Source organism: Dermacentor andersoni, chromosome 1, assembly GCF_023375885.2.
Source record: "Dermacentor andersoni chromosome 1, qqDerAnde1_hic_scaffold, whole genome shotgun sequence".
NCBI lineage: Eukaryota > Metazoa > Arthropoda > Arachnida > Ixodida > Ixodidae > Dermacentor > Dermacentor andersoni.
The window spans coordinates 3478861-3500086 of NC_092814.1; the positions used below are offsets into that span (position 1 = coordinate 3478861).

Sequence of the window (21226 nt, forward strand, 5' to 3'; positions counted from 1 at the left end):
ATTTTCCAATGCTTCCGATTACCATTGATGGCGTTGTAATGTTGATACAGACCTCAAAAGTTTCTGCATGCAGTGGAATAGATGGTATCAACACAAAATTTCTTAAGGGAACAATTACTTATTCATCTATAATTCTGAGCGAAATCTTTGCTCAGTCACTTCAAACCACCATCCTTCCGAATGATTGGAAAGCAGGGATGGTGATTCCCGTACATAAGTTAGGCAGTCGCTACTCCCCACTTAATTACAGACCCATATCCCTAACGAGCGTTCCCTGCAAATTAATGGAGCACATAATTTACTCCCACCTGGTTTCATTTCTCGAGTCAAACTTATTTTTCACCCCCTACCAACACGGATTTAGAAAACACGATTCCTGCGAAACACAGCTTCTGTCATTCACTAATGATTTATTCCAGGCGATGGATGCTAACGTTATTATTGACTGCATTGTTCTAGACTTCGCCAAAGCATTCGATACTGTATCACACGAATTACTTTTAACTAAATTAAGTAACCTCAACATTAATCCTAACGCGCTTGCTTGGATCAAGTGTTTTTTGTCTAACCGTTTCCAATTTGTTTATGCTAACGAATACTTCTCTTCCACTGGTCGAGTAACCTCCGGTGTACCGCAAGGCTCGGTTATAGGAACATTATTATTTTTAATTTATATTAATGACCTCCCACACCAAATTAAATCATCAATTAAGTTATTCGCCGATGACTGTGTTCTCTATCGTGTCATTTCTAACTGTGGCGACTGCGATACTCTTCAATCAGAGATTGGCATAGTAACATCATGGTGTGCTAGATCCCAAATGAAGCGCAATTCTAATAAATGTAAGGCGATGCGTGTGTCCCGTGTTGTAAGAAATACCACCCTTCCTACGTACAATATTAACAACATACCTGTAGAAAATGTATCATCATACAAATATCATACATTACACACAATCTTACATGGAACATTCATATAAATTACATTTACGCTAACGCGAATTGCATGCTTGCGTTTTTACGGCGTAATTTTTCATCGGCAACTGCAGCTGTCAAGTTCAAGTTTTTTCAGTACAAATCCTTGGTGAGGCCTAAACTTGAATATGCGTGCTCCATTTTCGACCCTTCTACTCTAAAGCTAAAAAAACACCATCGAATCCATTCAAAACCGAGCTGCTCGTTTTATTCTTTCGAATTATTCTCGTCATGCAAGTGTCTCATCAATGAAACTAACCCTTGACTTGCCTAACCTAGAGTTACGTCGTAAATACTTTCGCCTATGCCTTTTTCACAAGATTTATTACTCTAACGGAACACTTAAGGATGAACTAATCTCCCCGCCATCATACATATCGTCACGCACGGATCATCGTTTTAAGGTTGAAGTTCCAACTTGTCACACCAACGTTTATTTTGATTCCTTTCTACCAAGAACGACGAATGACTGGAACCGCCTCCCTGCCTACATCACTGCCATTTCTGACGCTACAAACTTCAAGAATATTGTTCACGAATTTATTTGTAATAATCACCACTCCTCTCTGTAATGCCCCCGGGCCTTGAGAGTATGACAATAAATAAATAAATAAATAAATAAATAAATAAATAAATAAATAAATAAATAAATAAATAAATAAATCTTGTCGGCGGACGTGGAACGTCCTTTTTGCCGCAGGCGTCTCGAGAACGTGATGTGAGAACGCGAAATGCGAAGGTTGTGGGTTCGGTTCCCACCTGGGACAAGTTGTTTCTTCGTCCACTTTAATTTCCATTAAATATTATTTTCTTTATTTCATTTATTAAGCCCAAGTAATTTCTCCTATGTTCTCCTTGGTGTCAGTGGTTGTTGGCTTCTCATGATATGACTAATAAAAATCGGGCCCCTCGGTTAACCCCCTTTCTTCTCGTTCATTACATAACGAGGGTCTCGAATCCGGCTACATTGATGCCTTCAGTAGCATATGTGGGTTTATTTACCAGTTGCCTTCACCCAAAAAGATCACGTTCTCGTGACGCCTGCGGCAAAAAGGACGTTCCACGTCTGCCGCCAAGGTCTGCGAGTGGTGGTGCTGGCTAACACTCCCAGGGTTCTACTGGGACACATACATACCCAAGAAAGTGGATGGGGAAACGGCGCCGCGGTAGCTCAATCGGTAGAGCATCGAACGCGAAATGCGAAGGTTGTGGGTTCGGTTCCCACCTGCGGCTACTTGTTTTTCCATCCACTTTACTTTCCATTAATTTACCTTTTTTATTTCATTTATTAAGCACAAGTAATTTCTCCTATGTTCTCCTTGGTGTCAGTGTTTGTTGGCATCTCCTATACAGAAACTTGTAATCTCATACTGCTGTAGGAAGGGCCTCGACTTTGCCTCTATGCTTTTTGATATCTCTGCGTTTTGTTTTTCATTCAGTTTTAAGTATTCTACTGGTGTGGGTTCATATATCTTGCGTTGATAACTCTTCCAAAGTTTAAGGTGATAAGTAGGAATGGGCGAATGTCCAAAGTTTCGAATACGAATCTAATATTACGCACTAACTATTCATATTCGTCTTCGAAAGGAACTATTCGGTATTTTCGAATATTTGAAGCAGGCGGAATATTCGCCAACGACCGATACTTAGGCTTTTATTCTCCACCTGCTCAAGAGAATACGGCGAATTAGCAAAAGTGAAACAGCGGCAAAGGTTTTTGATGGAATGCTGAAAATGAATTACACTCGTTTTCCTTTCCATTTCGCGGTGGTGAGTATTCTTGCAGTCCGTAATTTATTTTTCTTTCTTTTTTTGTTGTCTAGTTATGGTGAATTTCTTTCTCTTTATGCCATGACCAGAGATGTTTTTCTTCCAACTGTCCGGTTTTCATGTTTTACGGCACACAAGTACTTCAGCAGCTTCTTCTTTTTATCTTACCACAACTTGTCATATTTTCTTAGGAAAATTTTTTTGCGTATTTGTAAAGCTCTATTGCATACATCAACAATTCATTCTTGGAAAGTTTGTTTGCAACCAGGCTCAAAAGATGCTAACGGCTCAAAAGATGCCTACTGAACGTCACCGTGGTAAAGGGCCCCTGCCATGCCCTGTAGTCAATTTTGGTTATATGCTGAACGTTGTTACGTCGCCTCTAGCGAGCCTTCTAGCGCAATATTTTTTCCAAATTGGTTCATTAATAGCCCAGAGAGAAATATTTCGTCGCCGCACACCCTTGATTTTAGGACGCGAGCGCCACTGCCAAGAGAGACACTCTCTCCACTCGCCACGTCCAGCCTCCTCCCATGCCGGAGCTCGAGGATCGCGTGGCGCATCGTGGCGCATTCGCTACGGGCCCCGCCTTCATTTTTTCCCCTTCGCTCTGCGTGGCGCACTTCCGTTGACGGCTTCACGCGCGAGCTGTTGTGCTTGTCTCGCTTTGCTCAGCGCACGATTTTGCGCGCTGTGCTCGAGAGCACCTGACCAGCAGTCAATGCTACACCAATGTAGAGGCAAACACAAGCAGATCACAGAGCATGATCGCGCGCTACAACGCGGCAGAAAGAGTTCCGCTTCTGCGCGCAACTGCACGACGTAGGAACGCGCAGACCAAACGGGATCTCTCTTGCTGCGGTGCGAAGAAAAACATGCGGACATTCGGTTTGTGTGTTTTATTATTTCTGTAATTCGTCTATTGAAGCAACAGATTACACAAATAAGAGATGGAATAATTCTCGAAATCACGTGCCACTGTGAGCGACGTACTGCCACCTACGTCGGCGCACTTGTGCGATGTCCTGGGAGCGCGGCGGCCGCGAGGCGACGTCCGCTCTTTCCGCGACACTGGAAGACACGATCGTTAGCACTGTACCAATGGCGCTTGTCAGCTCAAGATGGCCTGGCCTGGCGAGGGGCCCTTTCGATTTTGCACGCTCCCGTAGACGCCTCTACTTTGGATTTTGGAGCCTGCGACGAGCTCGGAAGCTGTCGCTCAGCTTACGCTTGAGTTGACGGTGTCTCACCCCTTTGCTACGTATGACTTCTCTCACTGATCGGCATGAATAGCACACAATTTGCGAGTGTCGAACGAAACGTGTGAGCACGTCGGTATCACCACAAGGGGTGATGAGTGCGGACTCGCTTGGTTCCTAGCGCGACGAGCTTGTTCGAGCCGAATGTCGGCACGTGGGGCTCGCCGTGCGCCACGTCGGTCACTGCGGCTGTGCGTGGCGAGCGGACTGGCAACCGGCGGTGCAGCCGCATGCAGCCGTCGTGCGCAGCGCGCGGCCCAAGTGTTCGGCCAATCTGGCTGCTTTGAGCTGCACTAGCATGGACAGCAGCCAAAGCCAACGGCTCAACACCTGCCGACTGAAGCTGCCAGGAGTGAGCGCTGGCAAGCGCAGTTTCGCGTGGGAGACGGGCGCTCGCGGCTGACCGCAATCAGCGACAAGCAGTGCGCGTGACCGCCTTCGGGAAGTGCGTAATTCTTGTCGAAATTCGAAACGCAGATTTTGAGTCTGTTTAGTAAACTCTTAAAAAGGTTTACACCCTCTGGGTCGCATTTTGTCCCGCAACATTAATCGTCATCTGTCTTGCCCGCATTTCCTTTCCTTAACGCTGCGAGCACGGTACTTCTAAGTCACGAACGGCTTGTGTGTGCGTTATCAGCGTGACACCGCATTCTCGACAGGAAAGTAGCGAGCGCAGAGTTTTCAAGAAAGGAAAGGCAAAAGCAACGCCGACGAGGGTTATCGTTGTGGAACAAGATGCAGTAAGCCCCAAAGGGTGTAAAGTTTTTTAAGAGTGTCAGTCAACAAATACCGGGTTTTTCAGCGGACACTTTCAAAAATTGTTTAGAATTGCCAGTGGCAGGCAGCACAACTCTAGTCCATGAGCTTGTATACTCGTAGAGGCGAATATTAATTGCAGAAAAGAATTGAAATGCATAACCGATTCATTACCAAAAATCACTAATTATGTTTCTAGCTAATTACCTTACGGCACGTGTTGCAATTTACAAATTTTCGCCGGGGAGTTCGCAAGTCGGACCCTTGGAACGAGTTCTCAGGATGACACCAGTTTGGCGATATTAATTAGCGAAATTTACGGAGAAATGTATTGGCGTTATTAGATTTGGCAGTCGTAGTCGTAGGGATGAACTTGACTCTTCGTCGGGACTTTGGCGAGCAGGATTTAATTGCAGTATTTACATCTTAGACAAGACATACATCGACAGTCTAGCGTGACTCCCATATGGAGCCCGCAAGACTAACATACAGCAAACAGCTTACGAGCACACAGCTCACGAGTACATTTCGAGCATGACAACGAGCACTCAGCTCACTACGACGAGCACTCAGCTCACTAGTACATTTCTAGCACGACAACGAGCACTCACCTCACTACGACGAGCTCTCAGCTCACTAGCACATTTCTAGCACGACAACGAGCACTCAGCTCACTAGTACATTTCTAGCACGACAACGAGCATTCACTCACTACGACGAGCACTCAGCTCACTACGACGAGCACTCAGCTCCCTAGTACATTTCTAGCACCTCAACGAGCACTCAGCTCACTACGACGAGCATACACTAGCAGCCGGCAAACGCTGCTTATAAGCACTTGGTCCCCCCTTGATTCCAAGTGCACGGAAACCTTCGTCCAGTCATCGTTCGACGTCACCGTTCGACGTCTCCGTAGATGACCCGCCCTTTTGGAGGAGGTGGGCTCACATACTCGTGTTGCACAGGTTTTAGTGCCGCACAGGTTTCAGTGGTCCGGAGCCGACGTCAGAGGGGCTTCGTAGAACTCTGAGCCGTCCCTGTTGACGCGGCCAGATAGCACATTGTCTGGTTTCTCGAAAAGCTCATGAGGAGGCTTCGCCAATTATCTCCCCTCGAGAACTCCCCTGAGCTGACCCCGCGCCACGTGGCTGTCGGTTATCCGCAGTTCTTTGAAGTGCGCCCGGTCCGGTCGAATTAGAACACGTGCAGCGGGCTGAAATAGCTGCACGCCGATCCTAACAGCGTTCGAGTTACTTTTGCGCTGAAAAGCACAAAACGACGTATTTTTTTAAAGAACGTAAATGGAACGACATAGCATGTATACTGCAAGTTTGACGGCGCAGATCTCGTACATGATGTGATCCACACATTTTTTTTTCAAGTGAATATGCCTTGAAATCGCAGCCGTTTGAATTTGTAAATTGCAATATGCGCCATAATGTCATTAGTTAAAACTTAATTAGTGATTTTTTATTACTTAGTCGATTGTGCACTTGAACTTTTTGTGCATGTCTACCTGTTCGAGAAGGCCGGCGCATGGACTAGAATTTTCAATCTGCCACAGGCAATTTTGAAAAAAGTTTTCACAGTATTGACACTCTGCACAGACTGAAAGGAGCGCCCTTGACGCTTCTCGATTGACGTCAAGGGGCCCCGAAAGGGCAAAGGCAGCTTTGCCGAAAAGAGAGCGCCACGCAGAGGCGAGATGCTCGCAGCAGCATATGCGGAGCTTTTTCAGCAGCCCTACTTGAGGGCTCCTTTAATAAAATATTCGTGCAGTTTCTAATGACAATTGGTAATGCTGTGGTTAAAATAGACTCCTTGACTCGGAAAATAAGCTTTTTTTCTTGACTATTGATTGCAGGGGCGGTATCCAATATTACGCAGAAATAAATATTCCTGCTGTAAATAAGTATATGCGGCGGCGATTGATTAATCCATGTTCGATTATATAATCGGCAACCTACTATTCGTCAGAAGAGTACGCATTTGGGCTGGTTGGTTCGTGATTACAAGCAGTAAAACAGCGCTAAACAACAGGACGAGGAGTGGGACACCAGCGCTGGTGTCCCTCTCCTCGTCCTGCTGTTTAGCGCTGTTTTACTGCTACTATTCGTATTCGATGCGCCGACCTCGAGCGATGGGTCGCTACCCGATCTGTCTTTTGCGGGTGTTTGTGGACACCTCGCTCGGCCACGTCGCTACTCACAGCTCCAGGCAGGCACCGATGGCTGATGCAGATAAGAGACAGACATCGTCCACCAAGTTATTTATTGTAAAGTAAAAGGGTCCTAAAAGGGCAGTGTACCAAACGATTGTGACAGCTGCCCAGTAAATCATTCTTTCAAAGGAAATGCTGCGGAAACGGACAAGTATGTAAGGCACATCACTTATGTCTGTGTTGAGATGCATTTCGACATCGCTGCACATAAAAACAAGGCCACTCGGCAATGCGCTCAAAGTGTCATTTGTGCGCATTACATTGGACCAAGATTGTGCAGTAGCGGGTGCCACCGCGTGTTGCCCAAATGGCCATAAATAAGCACTCTCATAAATAGATTTGGCGGGGAATGTGTCGAGGCGGCTGATCACAGGGCTCTATATGGGAGTCCGCCAGGGCGTTGAGCAAGTGCGTAGCCCGCCGTCTGTTTTTGGCACACACAGGCGGAGGTTTGTACTGCGGGGCCGATCGAGGTCCGGTCGGTCGCCGGCCAGAATAGCAGCAAATGGAGCGATGGTCGCTATTCTTAGGAGGCGCTATCACAGCGGGAGATCCTTCAGCGGCCTGGCTCCTTGGGCGGACCTGCGGAGAAGATTATGCACACTGAAGTCACGTGTGGCAGTCTTGGTGAAGCAAAGCTTTAATCTTCGCCAAGTCAGACGAGCTAGCTCATTTAGTCTGACTAATGCTCGTCGTACTGCGTTTGCTCAATAATATGCAACTACATGCGATCGTTGAAATTGCGTTTATTTCCATGCATGCTACACAAATTGTGATCGCATGCAATGTTTATGATTATGCACCGCGCATGTCACAGCTTTGTTCTAATGCAATGTTTATGCACTACACCGTTCAGAAGGTATGCCGAAATAAAATCGCCAATTCAGCAGGACCCGCCGTGGTTGTTTAGTATATAGCTATGGTGTTGGGCTGCTCAGCATGAGATCGCGGGATCGAATCCCGGCGACCGCGTTTCGATGGGGGCGAAATGGAAGAACACCTGTGTACTTAGATTTAGCTGCACGTTAAAAAACCTCAGGTGGTGCAAATTTTCCGAGTCCCCCACTACGGCGTGCCTCATAATCAGAAAGTGGTTGTGGCGCGTAAAACCTCATGATTTATTTCAATTTAAATCAGGGGGATGCGCTGTGCGAGACCTTGACGCGGAGGTGTTACGGGATCGATGTATGATGCATGGTATCACACAATGCGATGTGAAAGCGATGTGCATCAATAATGGCTATGGTAAACGTATGCAAAGGAAAGCACGGCTCATATTTAGATACATTTTAGGAAGCTGTACAATTTGTGCCATCGTGCCACAACCCTAATCTCAAGGACTATACAATAATGAGTATTGCCCAGTGGTCCATAGCCAACGGTGCAAAGAATGGCGCTGATCAAACATGAGGCACATGTGTATCTCGTTGAATATCCTACCCTATTCTATTATTAGGTCCACGTGCTTTAGACGTACAATACAGTTGTTGATATTGCGCTTGATCATGCAAACAAGTGCGCTCCCTTGTTGTGTGGTCAACCAGCTGCAGTAAGACGGCTTAGCACGTGTATAGCAATGGATGAACGACGAGATGGGCACCCGAGGGTTTTTTCGTCAGAGAGACATTCAGCAGAGCTCTGCCCCTCACAGCGCTCTCGTTGTGCCCCTTCAGGGCCGAGAATGACGTCCTCCGACGTGCTTCCAACGCTGTCTGGGAAAGTGACCAACAGATAACGAAACCTAGGAAAGCATAGGGCAAATAACTCGTTTTTTTTTCATTGAGACGTAACAAACAAAGGGAATTGAATGTGGACGAAACAAACTACCGCAAGTAAGAACCTATCCCGCATCTACGCATCATGCATGCGATACCTTTGCCAGTCAGGATACCGCGGCACCATTCTGCCATCCACATTCTTGGGTATTAGTGTATAAGTAAAACACGTAAGCGTGGGAGTGTGATCCAGCGGCATCACTCATGGCCATGCCCGCTGGTGTAAAACATCCTTTTCTATCAGAGACCTCATGTAGTACGTGAATTTCGGATAAGGCCACTGTCCAATAAACCCCCATATGCTACCTGAAGACATGAAAACTCCTGTGGTCGAGACCATCGCTGTGCAATAAAGGACAAGATGGGGTACCCTGAGGCCGGATTTTTGTTAGGCCAACAAAAATATAAAGCGACAGAAATTGCAACCACGGAACGCAGGACCGTCTACTGCTTTTATTATTATTGTGATATCATTTATACGAACGCTCAAGGCGAAAGTTTGCAGTCGCTGTGATGTTCTGATATAACGTCCAAGTGTAGTAAGAGCGCTTCCCTGAGCGCAGTAACTGGCGGATTCCAGGGAAATCCTGCGATCCAAGAAGGATGATGGTTTGACGGGCGCTGCCCAATTTAAGAGGTCCGCTCCTCTGCCTTTGAGTCGATGTGCTTTCATACGCGCTGTCGCACGTCGAGGTCGCCAAATCTCACGTTTTGGAGCGAGCGAAGGATGTTCCCTTGTGGCTCGGCGAGTTGTGGCAGCGCTTGCTTGCACGACACCGTGCTTGAGAATTTATTCAGGCATCGAACGGCAGCTCGCGCGGCCGATAAAACTGCGAACCATGCTTCGTGTAGTTATGTAATAAATTGCTGTCAGTGCTTTGCCGTTTGGGCGAAACTGCGACCTTTTATTGCGATATCAATTATTTGGACACGCCAGGCGCATTTCCGGCGGCGGCGCCGCGGTGCTCCGTATAAAGTGACATCACTACGTGGGCGCTCGCCACGTGCTGTGGGTGAAAGTGCGTCCGCCGAAAATGGCGCGTGGGCGCCGCTTCCGTAGAGCGCAAGGCAGAAAGGGGCGATCTGCTCCGGCCGAGCGTGGCTGCCTCGAAAGCGGACAGAGTCGTTGAGGGCTTCGTGTTGGCTCGCTGCTTAGTCCGCGTTGAGGTGCAGCATGGCGGGCAAATTGTTCGCTGCTGTTGCCGCTCTTCCTCACGTTTTCAGACAGGCTGTCTGCGATCATCGAGTGAGATGATTTCATGTTTGTCTGTGCGTGCGTGACACCATGCTTGTTAATTCAGTTAGTAGTCGAATGTTTATCAGTTTGTACGGTCGATAGAATCACTAATCTTAGTTCACTTAGATGTCTAATAATTTGCTAACGCAATTGGTGACTCACCTTTGGGGCGAAACTGCGACATTTGCTCACCAAATGGACTCCACACCATTTTATGTTTAACTTTGTTTTGAAACGCGAGAATACTTGAAACTGTTATGTGCTATTTCTCGAACATATGCATTTGATTACAGAATTCTGCTACTCGAACAAAGCCTTTTACTGCTAGATTTTCATGTTCTACAACACGTAAATGGGCGTTGTGGTAGGCCGCGGCGTGAATAATGGTCAACGTGATGAAGGCGGCAATGTTGAGATGCAGTAAATATGAAGGAGCGAGAACACAGACGGAGAAAGAGGTCGGCACGAAAGCTGTACTGTCAGCAAGATTCTTTTCAGCAGGGACGCTTATACGCATGCATCTTTACTCGTGCGCGAAGGGAACCACTGAAATCTACACACGCTTACTGAATCTATAAAAAGCTCACTCCACCACCTGCATAGAAACCATGTTGCAGCTACCGCTCCTTTATAGTTACTGCCCAGCACTGCAACCATGTTCAGACTGGCCCCGCCGGATAAGCATGGCCCCATGTTTCACCTCCAGACAAAGAAATATCATTCTTCCATTCTACAGAGAGGTTTCTGCCAAGTCCGTGTCAGGTTTTGTTTGTACGTTTCTTCGACTCTCGGTTGCCATCAGATAAAACCAGGAAATTCAGAGATGAGGGCAAGCTCGGACAAAACAAAACACAATTCGTTCTAAAAAATCCCCATGCACGAGGCATACAGCAAAAGCACACGAGGGTATTACACACCAGGTAATAAGGGTAAACCACATATGTACTAAGTCACAGTTTTTGAGAACCCTACAAAAAAAATACGTTACAAGGTTACAAAAAGTTTGGAAGGCACAAAGTTGTCTTTGTTGTTTGATAACACAAATTCGTTTACCATTAATCGAGGAATACAGCAAAGCAGGCGGTTTGAAGTAAGCATTTTAGCACGTATGTTTTTTTTATAAACAAACCATAACAATGGCTTTGAACTCTCTTCTTAAGCTCAGAAAAGAAGCTAATGTAAGAATTTGTTTTAATGTATAGAATTCAGCTTGTTCCAGATATAGTCCACAACTTCGGAATGTGTTCAACAAGTGAAGCAAAGTATACCGTAAAATCTGCCGTCCGTATTCAGTTCAGCAGAAGATTCACAAGTATCGGTTACAAAATGAATAGCAAAGAACATCGGCCCTTACGTAAGGGACATATATAAAAGCGTACTTATTATGACAAACAAGCATTTCATACTGACAGCTAAGTTCCAGTCTTAAAGTTTGCATGCTGGTATAAAATTAAACCGGCGGAAAATTTCGTTGGTGTGCGCGCCATACCCCTTCACTGGGCCGCTTTTGGTACGCTTCTACGTGGCATGTGCCACGCGTTTTCTGTAAGGGCCTCCAGCGTAGAAGCGTACGAGAAAGCGGCGTTCAAGTATGCTCGAGGCTTAAGGGAGTCACCGCCGCAATGAAGACACCGTGCTGCCCTGACGAAGAGAGCACCACTCTCGAAACTGTTGGCATAAATAAACTTTCAGTTTTCGTTTACGCCAACGCCCCTATTGGGCCCACACTTCTTTATATATATATATATATATATATGAAGCATACACTCACAGGATCCGGCACAGAAATAGTTCAAAGAATAGAAGCACCCAGAAAAAATAGCAGGAATTTGCCGGCCTTCATCAAGGGTCAACGTTCCGTCGCACTTTATATATATATATATATATATATATATATATATATATATATATATATATATATATATATATATATGCATCTAGCGCTGTGCGTACTGCCACCGCTGCGGCGCGAGAGCGGAGCTGCTGATGCCAAGAGACTGGTCATTAAGAGCTACTTCGGATCTCTCGAACGCGCTTCGATAAACCCCCTTTCATTTGGCGGAGGTGTTGGATAACCTCGAAAACTCCGAGGACGGACGCTGCCCCCTGCGGCGACCACGCCTGACGAAACCAGCCAGGAAGATGCACAACACAGCCTCCAGCGGTCATCGTTTCTTGTGTGTTGCGCGAGCGTGATGCTGGCATCTTTAGCGGCACCGGTGATCATGCCAGGGAGGATTGGTTGCCATCGTACCAACGGGTGAGCCAGCACAACCAGTAGGACGACACCACCAAGTTGCACAAAGTGCTGTTTTGCTTAACCGGCTCGCGAACCTCAGGTTCCGAAATCCCCAACAGGATTTCACAACATCGAGCGCATTCAAGACAAGTTTCGCACAAGTTTTCGGGCGCCTCCTGTGCTCAAGCTTCGCGCTGAACAACGCTTACGTGGGTGCAACATCACGGTGAAATTTTTACAGGTTACATCGAAGCTGTCATTGACCTGTTATGAAAGGCATTGATGAGGACGCCTCTAAAATGTTGTTAGCGAAGGATCCGCGTACCGCGGCGGAAGGTATCAATTGGTGCCAAAGTTTTGACGAGCTACGGAAACAACACAGCTCGGCGCCCCCCGCCCACGCAAGATTCGCTAGCAGCATTGGTTATTGGCGACAACCACACAACTTTGCTGACGCAAATAAAAGGATTTGTGCACGAGGAGGTCGCGCGACAGCTCTCGATTTTGCCGACCACGGAGAAGCCTTCTCAATATTTGGCTCCAGCGATCCGACAGATGATTCAAGAGAAAGTGACCGAAGCTCTTCCACGTCGGTGTCAGCCGGCTCTCGTGGCCGCGCCTCTGCCGTATGCTGAAGCCGTTCTACAGAGCGCCTCGTCTGCCGGGGTTCTCTCCTCCGCCTTCAGCGCCTCGCCTGCTGGTGGTCTCTCCTCCGCCTTCGCCTCGCCAGCCGGCGGCTCCCTTTTTCAGTGCACAGCAGCAGGGTACAAATCCTTGGCGCATTGCTGTCAACCACCCAATATGCTACGTCTGCGGTACCCCGGGACATGTAGCGCGCTTCTACCGCCAGCGCTTGCTGGCATTCGTGGGCACCCCGCGACCACCCAGCTCCGGCTTCGACCTTTCCGTAAACCTCAACGACCGTGTACCGGAATTCTACGCTGCTGATGACATACCAGCGCCGCAGTCACAGATCTATGGTACTCGTCACTCACCTTCCCCTTGTCTGTGCCCACTCTCACCCATGCGTCGTAGGCCCAGTGTCAGTACTACTGAGGCGCGAAACTGATTTTCGCAGTTCCTGAGGCACGAACTGCGTCGTTGTCGGAATATCGAAGCCCTCGTTTTTCTTCCCGCCATTGTTATTCAAGTGTCCATTGATGGTATCAAATTTCTTGCGCTCGTCGATACAGGTGCTGCTGTAATACGTGATTAGTGCAAAGCTTTGTCGTGCATTACGGAAAGTGTCCATGATACCTTCAGTACTATCGCTTAGAACAGCCAGTGCACAAGTTCAGCCAGCCGCTATGTGTACTGTCAGGGTGCTGATTCGAGATATTTTGCATTCGATTATTTCCTTGTGGATTGGGAAGAATTGGGGATAAAAATTAATGGAGAATACCTTAGTACCTTGCGATTCGCTGATGATATTGCCTTGCTTAATAACTCAGGGGACCAATTGCAATGCATGCTCACTGACCTGGAGAGGCAAAACAGAAGAGTGGGTCTAAAAATTAATCTGCAGAAAACTAATGTTTAACAGTCTCGGAACAGAACAGCAAATTACAATAGGTAGCGAGGCACTGGAAGTGGTAAATGAATACATCTACTTAGGGCAGGTAGTGACGGCTTATTCGGATCATGAGACGGAAATAATCAGAAGAATAAGAATGGGCTGGGGTGCGTTTGGCAGGTATTCACAGATCATGAACAGCAGGTTGCCATTATCCCTCAAGAGAAAAGTTTACAACAGCTTTGTCTTACCAGTACTCACGTACGGGGCAGAAACCTGGAGGCTTACGAAAAGGGTTCTACTTAAATTGGGGACGACGCTACGAGCTATGGAAAGAAGAATGATGGGTGTAACGTTAAGGGATAAGAAAAGAGCAGATTGGGTGAGGGAACAAACGCGAGTTAATGACATCTTAGTTGAAATCAAGAAAAAGAAATGGGGCATAGGCAGGACATATAATGAGGAGGGAAGATAACCGATGGTCATTAAGGGTTACTGACTGGATTCCGAGGGAAGGGAAGCGTAGCAGGGGGCGGCAGAAAGTTAGGTGGGCGGATGAGATTAAGAAGTTTGCAGGGACGACATGGCCGCAATTAGTACAAGACCGGGGTTGTTGGAGAAGTATGGCAGAGGCCTTTGCCCTGCAGTGGGCGTAACCAGGCTGATGATGGTGATTTCCTTGTGCTAGCATGTTGCTCCAACGACGTGATTCTCGGCTGGAATTTTCCTTCGCGCCATAATGCCGTCATTGACTGTGCACGTGCTGAGGTTCAGTTCTCCGTTCTTCTGCGATTTGCCATCTAACGACTTTCAGGTTCATGGTGTTAGCAGGATCTGTGTTGCCTTAGATACTGACCTTCCTCCTCACAGTGCTGTATTTGTCCCTCTTTCATGCGCATCGCTTGCCTGCGCAACGGTCATGTTTAGACCGGCTGCCATTTTCAGCTGCCCCCAGCCTATGTTGTTGCCTTTCGCCCTCCTCACGGCTGACCATGGTGCTGCAGAAATACAGGTTTCGAACCCTAATTAGTACACTTTGGCTTCGCAATGTGGCGAGACTATTGGCACCATCCAGACTGTGGACGCTGACGTTATTGTGCATTTCCCTGCTGCCGATGACGTAGATACTGCTAACGTACCAGCACTGACACTCCATGTGCACTCTGATAAAATATCACCGGATGTTTTTTGTCGCTCTATTGCTGATGACCTCGATCCGACACAACGTGAGCACCTTCTTACTCTTTTACATGATTTTCACGCCTCTTTTGACTTGAACCAAGCGTCCTTAGGCCGCACAAGTATCATTTCTCACTACGTCGATACTGGACATCACGCACCATTACGCCAGCGTCCGTGCCGCATGTCATCCACTGAGCGTCGTGTCATCAACAAGCAAGTTCAAGACATGCTTGAACGTGGTGTTGTAAAACCATCCTGCAGTCCTTGGTCGTCGCCCGTAGTACTCATTAAGAAAGAAGACGGCTCGATTAGTTTCTGTGTGGACTATCGTCGCCTCAATAAGATTAAACGAAAATATGTCTCTCCTCTACCGCGCATAGATGACGCCCTGGTTTGTCCACGTGGTGCCGAACTCTTTTCTTCCTTGGACTTGCGATCGGGCTATTGACAAGTCCCGATGTACGAGTCCGACAGCTCGAAGACAGCTTTCATTACGCCTGACGGCCTGTATGGGTTTACGGTAATGCCATTCGGCCCATACAATGCGCCCGCGACATCCGAAAGGATGATGGACAATATTCTGCGAGGCCTCAAATGGAAGATGTGTTTGTGTTATTTAGACGATGTGGTAGTTTTCTCTCCTGACTTCACCACTGCCCACTCTCGTCTAGGTGAAGTTCTTACTTGCCTTGCTACCACCGGCCTTCAACATAGCTTTATTTTATTTATTTTTTATTTATTTACAGAATACTGCAGACCGGATCGGTCCAAGCAGGAGAGGGTACATACATTTGTTAGTAAGCACTATGCCTTAGGATCAGCAACAATGGTGAAGTTACAATTTACACCCAGAAAATATAATAACAAAACTAAACAAGGTGACAAAGCAAATACACTTTGTGAGAGTACATGCTCCAAACACAGGTACATAGACAAAGAAGCACACTATGCACAGTTAATAAACAATCATCATTTCTAACCATACATATACATACATACATATATAAAGGCTCTCAAAAAGTTGAAGAAAGGAGAGGTGAGTCATGAGGCAGGAAATTCCAGTCGGATATTGTTTTCGGGAAAAATGAATGTTTGAAGAAATTCGTGCGGGCAAATATTGGCTTGATGCTATGCCTATGTTTATGTCGTGAGGGTCTTGTTGTGTCCCTTTCGAAGTAGTCCTGTGGCTGAATGCCTGGTTTTCGAAAACACAAGGAGTGAAAAAAGCGCAGCCGGGCAGCCTTTCTTCTTTCTGCCAATGGCTCAAGGGCTGCCTGATGTAACATGGCGGACGGAGAGTCCCTTCGCTTATACCGGTTATATATGAACCTTACTGCTAATCTCTGGATTTTTTCGAGTTTATCTATGTTGATTGCGGCGTGTGGGTCCCATACTATGCTGGCGTATTCAAGAGTAGGTCTAACAATTGATTTGTACGCTTGAAGTCTAAGTACGCTTGAAGAATTGCCTAATTTATGTTTTAAGAAACCTAGCTTTTTCCTTGCAGAGGAGCAGATGTTGGAGATATGGGATGACCATTTAAGATTAGATGTTAAAATCACGCCCAGGTATCTGTATTCTTCCACTTGACTAATTATGTTGTCCCCAATGCCACACGCAAATTTCATTTTGTTGATCTCATTCGTAGCACATAAATAAACGGTTTTGTCATAATTTATTGTCATATCCCACTTGTTACACCAGTCTGCAAGGAGCTGAAAGTTCGAATTTAGGACAAGTTGATCGGATACAGAATTAATGCTTTTGAAGATAATGCAGTCATCGGCGAATAACCTGGCCGACGTGCTTAGTTCCAGAACACCTAACAGGTCGTTAATATAAATATTAAATAAAACAGGCCCCAAGACTGAGCCCTGAGGAACACCTGAGTGAACATCTAAGAAGCGGGAGCAGTTGCCATTAATTTCCACATATTGTTTTCTATTTTGTAAATGACATAACCCAAGCTATGATATAGGAAGGGGTATACCTATTTCTTTCATTTTGGTTACTAATTTGGAGTGAGGAACCCTATCAAACACCTCAGAGAAATACATAAAAATTATATCTACCTGACCGCCACTGTCGAGAGTTTTTGTTAGATTATGTACGGTATCAATTAGTCGCAACACGCCAGTCATGGAGTACGACGCCTGACTCTACAGATTTTTCAAAGATTACGACGAGAAATCTGGCCAGAATTTCTGCATACCTTTTTAAGAATGCTGCGAAAATGTTATCAGGGCCGGCTGACTTTTTTGGGTCCAATCGCAATAGAAATCCGGTAACACCTTCCAAAGAGATGGTAATGTTGCTTGCGCCATCATTAACTGACGTGTTATCAATCCTTGCATCAGGTCTAGAAGATACGCTTTGAAAATGGATGTTGAACCTGTCTGCCATTTCGTTTTTGTCCGTGGCAACTTCCCCGTCAACCGTAACTTGGTCTAACTTTTTATTATCCTTATTCGAAAGGTACTGCCAGAATTTTCGAGGATTTTCCGTTGCAAAACGACCAAGTGTCTCGGAAAAATACCTGTCTCTTGCTTTTTGCAAGGCACGCTGAGGGAGGCGCTTAATTCTGTAATTAGTGACGCATTTTTGTTCTTTTTCTTCCTGCAGCGCTTGATTTTTCGTTTTAATTGTATTAGTTCTCGGGTTAACCAAGGGTTTGTTCTCCCTAGTTTCTTTACTTTTCCGGTACAAAGTTTCGTATGCAGTAATCGCAGAGGTATCACAAGAAGTGCCGCTTCGGAGCCCGCCAGCTGACCATACTTGGCCATGTCGTTTCCAAAGACGGCGTCCTTCCCGACGCTGACAAGCTTCGTGCCGTCGCAGAATTTCCGCGGCCGACTACAGTGAAAGAGTTCCAAATGTTTGCCGGTCATTGCTCTAATTTTCGTCGCTTTGTGCGAAATTTTGCCTTCATCTTCGCACCCTTGACGACGCTCCTGGGTGGGCGTGGTGACCTTCGCGACTGCACTGCAGCATGTGACCAAGCCTTAACAACTTTGCGCCGTCTGCTTAGCTCACCGCCTGTTCTACGCCGCTACGACCCGAGTGCACCGACCGAAGCTCATATGGACGCCAGAGGCGTGGTCTTGAAGGCGTCCTTGCGCAACGAAAGCCTGGCTTCTCGGAATATGTGGTTGCATAAGCGAGTCGTGCCCTCACGAAGGCAGAAACCAATTATTCTGTCACAGAAAAAGAATGTTTGGCTATAGTTTGGGCCTTAAACAAATTTCGTCCTTACTTGTATGGTAATCCCTTAGACGTTGTGACAGACCACCTCGCGCTGTGCTGGCTTGCGTTATTGACAGACTCGTCGGGGCGTCTTGGACGTTGGGCTCTTCGGCTCCAAGAATTTGACATTCGCGTCATCTATCGCTCCGGGCGTCAACATTCTGACGCAGATGCGCTCTCCCGATCGCCCATACGATCCGACGAAGCGCCGGCCTCATCCATGGAGTGCCCGTATGCTACGCATGCTGTTACTGACATGCCGTCTGAACAGAGAAAAGATCCGTGGATTGCTTCTCTCATTGACATTCTCACCATTTCTTCAACGGCTACATGCCATCGAGCCCTTCGTGGCCAAACCACCCATTTCATGTTCCGGGACGCCATCTTGTACCGCCGAAACTATCAGCCAGACGGTCGCAAATGGCTGCTAGCCGTCCCTCGCCATTTGCGTTGCGACATATATGCACGTATTTCCACGCCAACCCACGCGCTCATGCTGGCGTCCTGAAAACCCACGAGCGGCTCCGCCAACGCTATTACTGGCGCGGCATGTATTCTTACGTCGGCAAATACATTCGGCCACGTGCAGCATGTCAGCGACGTAAGACATCTCCTCATACGACAGGCCCTCTGCAACCTATACCGTGTCCTGCACGTCCTCTTGATCGCGTACCCATTGACCTTTATGTGTCCCTTCCAAGCACTGCTAACGGAAATCGTTGGATGATTGTCGCAGTACACCATCTAACAAGATACGTCGAAACTGCTGCACTTGCTTCGGCTGCTGCTCGCGACATCGCCGTGTTCATCTTGCGGCATTTCGGCTTACGGCACGGCGCACCACGAGAACTGCTCGGCGACCGAGGCCGTGTCTTTTTGTCAGAAGTTAATAATGAACCACCCCTACGGCGTATCATCCACAGACTAACGGTCTAAGGGAACGATTCAATCGCAGTCTTGGTGACATGCTCACAATGTATGTTACGTCTGAACATTCCAATTGGGACGACGTCCTCCCTTTTGTGACGTACGTGCATAATACCGTTACACAGGCTACCACAGACTTCTCACCATTTTTTCTTCTTTATGGACGTGAACCATGACACCCTACTACCATATCATCCGGATGCCTCTGAATTCGCCCCTCTTTCCGAAGTTGCTCGCCATGCTGAAGAGTGCCGCCAACTGGTTCGCTCATTCACGTCACATACCCAAGGAATCCAAAAAGATCGCCACGACAACGATCAGCCCACACAGTCCTTCGCCGTGGACTCTCACGTTTGGCTTCGGCTGTCCTTCTAAGCTCCAGGCCTTAGCCCAAAGCTCGCTCTGAAATATCAGGGCCCGTATCGGATGGGCGAGTGTACATCACCTGTGAACTATGTGGTCGAACCGGTCACGTCATCTTCGGACAAGCGCCGCCGGTTCACGACGGTTCACGTCAGCCGCCTGAAGCCGTACCACGACCCCCGTATCGTGTCGTAGCCACCCGCGAATCCTTAGGTTTCCCGGTTGGCTCCTCGTCGCCGAGGGGGCAATTGTAGTGGGGAATACGCATGTAGCGCTGTGCGGACTGCCACCGCTGCGGCGCGAGACCCGAGCTCGGGCTGCTGATGCGAAGGGCTAGGACTCGTCATCAAGAGCCACTTGCGATCCCTCGAACGAGCTTCAATAAACCCCTTTCAATATATATATATATATATATATATATATATATACCAGAAAAAAAGCAGTTCTGGGTCCGGGTAAATATTCATAGTGAAGCAGACGCGCGTATGAAGCGGTTTATTGACGTTTCGGCCTGGGTCCGGCCTTCATCAGAACCGATCATCCGATGAAGGCCGGACCCCGGCCGAAACGTCAATAAACCGCTTCATACGCGCGTCTGCTTCACTGTGTATCTATATATATATATATATATATATATATATATATAATGTCAACTACGCGTTTGTGCCGCTGTGGACAAAAGGACGTTGTGAGGTGAAGAGGAGATTCACGTGTCCCGACGATCGGTAGATAGTGGTGCCTTGACTACTGAGCTACAACCTCGTAACTGTATATATTGTAAATACATATATTTTCTCTCCCCGTAACATTTTGGTGGAGGTGCGGGGTACTCTCGCCACAAGCCGGCCCTGCATCTTTACAGCGGGCGTCACATCGTTTCCGCCGTTCTGGCTACTGACGCTGCGCCTTCGCCGCTGACGCTGCCTCCACCACTCAGACACCAGCGGAAGTAGTGCTAACCGAGCTACGTCACCCGGGAATCTTCATCGGCACTGGCAAGGTCGACGTCGAAGACTGGCTGACGCCGTATCATATGAACCCGTCGGTAAGCACAACCAGTAGGATGTCACTCTTTTGCTGGCCAACGTGATGTTTTACTTGGGAGGAACCGCGAAGGTATGGTTGAGACGCATGAAGCCGACATTAGAAGCTGGGACTGTTGCAAGGAAAGCTACGCGATCTTTTCGGAAGACCTGTGGGACGTGAAATGGAGGCAAAGCAAGACCTAGCGTCTCGTGCCCAGACATCAACCGAATCGTACGTCGCGTACATTCAAGACGTTCTGGCTCTCTGCCGTAAAGCGGACGCGGACATGCTGGAGGCCGATAAGGTTCGACACATATTGAAGCGCATCGCGGACGATGCGTTCAACCTCCTGCTTGTCAGGTACAGCTCAACGGTCAAGTCTATCATTAAGGAATGCCGGAATTTTGAGCAAGCGAAGAGCAAACGCATCGTACAACGCTTCGACCGACTACTGAATACGGCTGCCACTTCCTCTAGCAACGACCCTCCGGCGTCACATTCGCCTACAACGCCAAGCTTGAGCAGGTCATTCGTCGCGAACTTCAGGCTATGGCTCCAAGTTCTCACTGCCCCCATACGCATGACATGATGACCATCTCGCTTATTTAAGCTGTTGTACGCCAAGAAATTGCAAACATGGACATCCAGTCTGACGTCCGCCCAGGTCCCACCCCTACCGCTCCTGTCATTGCCTCTGCTGCACCTCGACAGTCGTTCCCGAATCGATATCGGAACCCCTC

General features: G+C 47.5%; 1 protein-coding gene across 1 annotated transcript in view; it reads right to left on the reverse strand.

The window, feature by feature from the left end:
- Positions 1-7014: 7014 nt before the first annotated feature.
- Positions 7015-21226, reverse strand: part of LOC126546088 (uncharacterized) — a 153271-nt gene continuing 139059 nt past the window's right edge. The window contains exon 3 of the mRNA XM_050194174.1: positions 7015-7563. Coding sequence (XP_050050131.1) covers positions 7538-7563 — 26 coding nt within the window. The 3' untranslated portion in view covers positions 7015-7537. The remainder of the gene's footprint in view (positions 7564-21226) is intronic.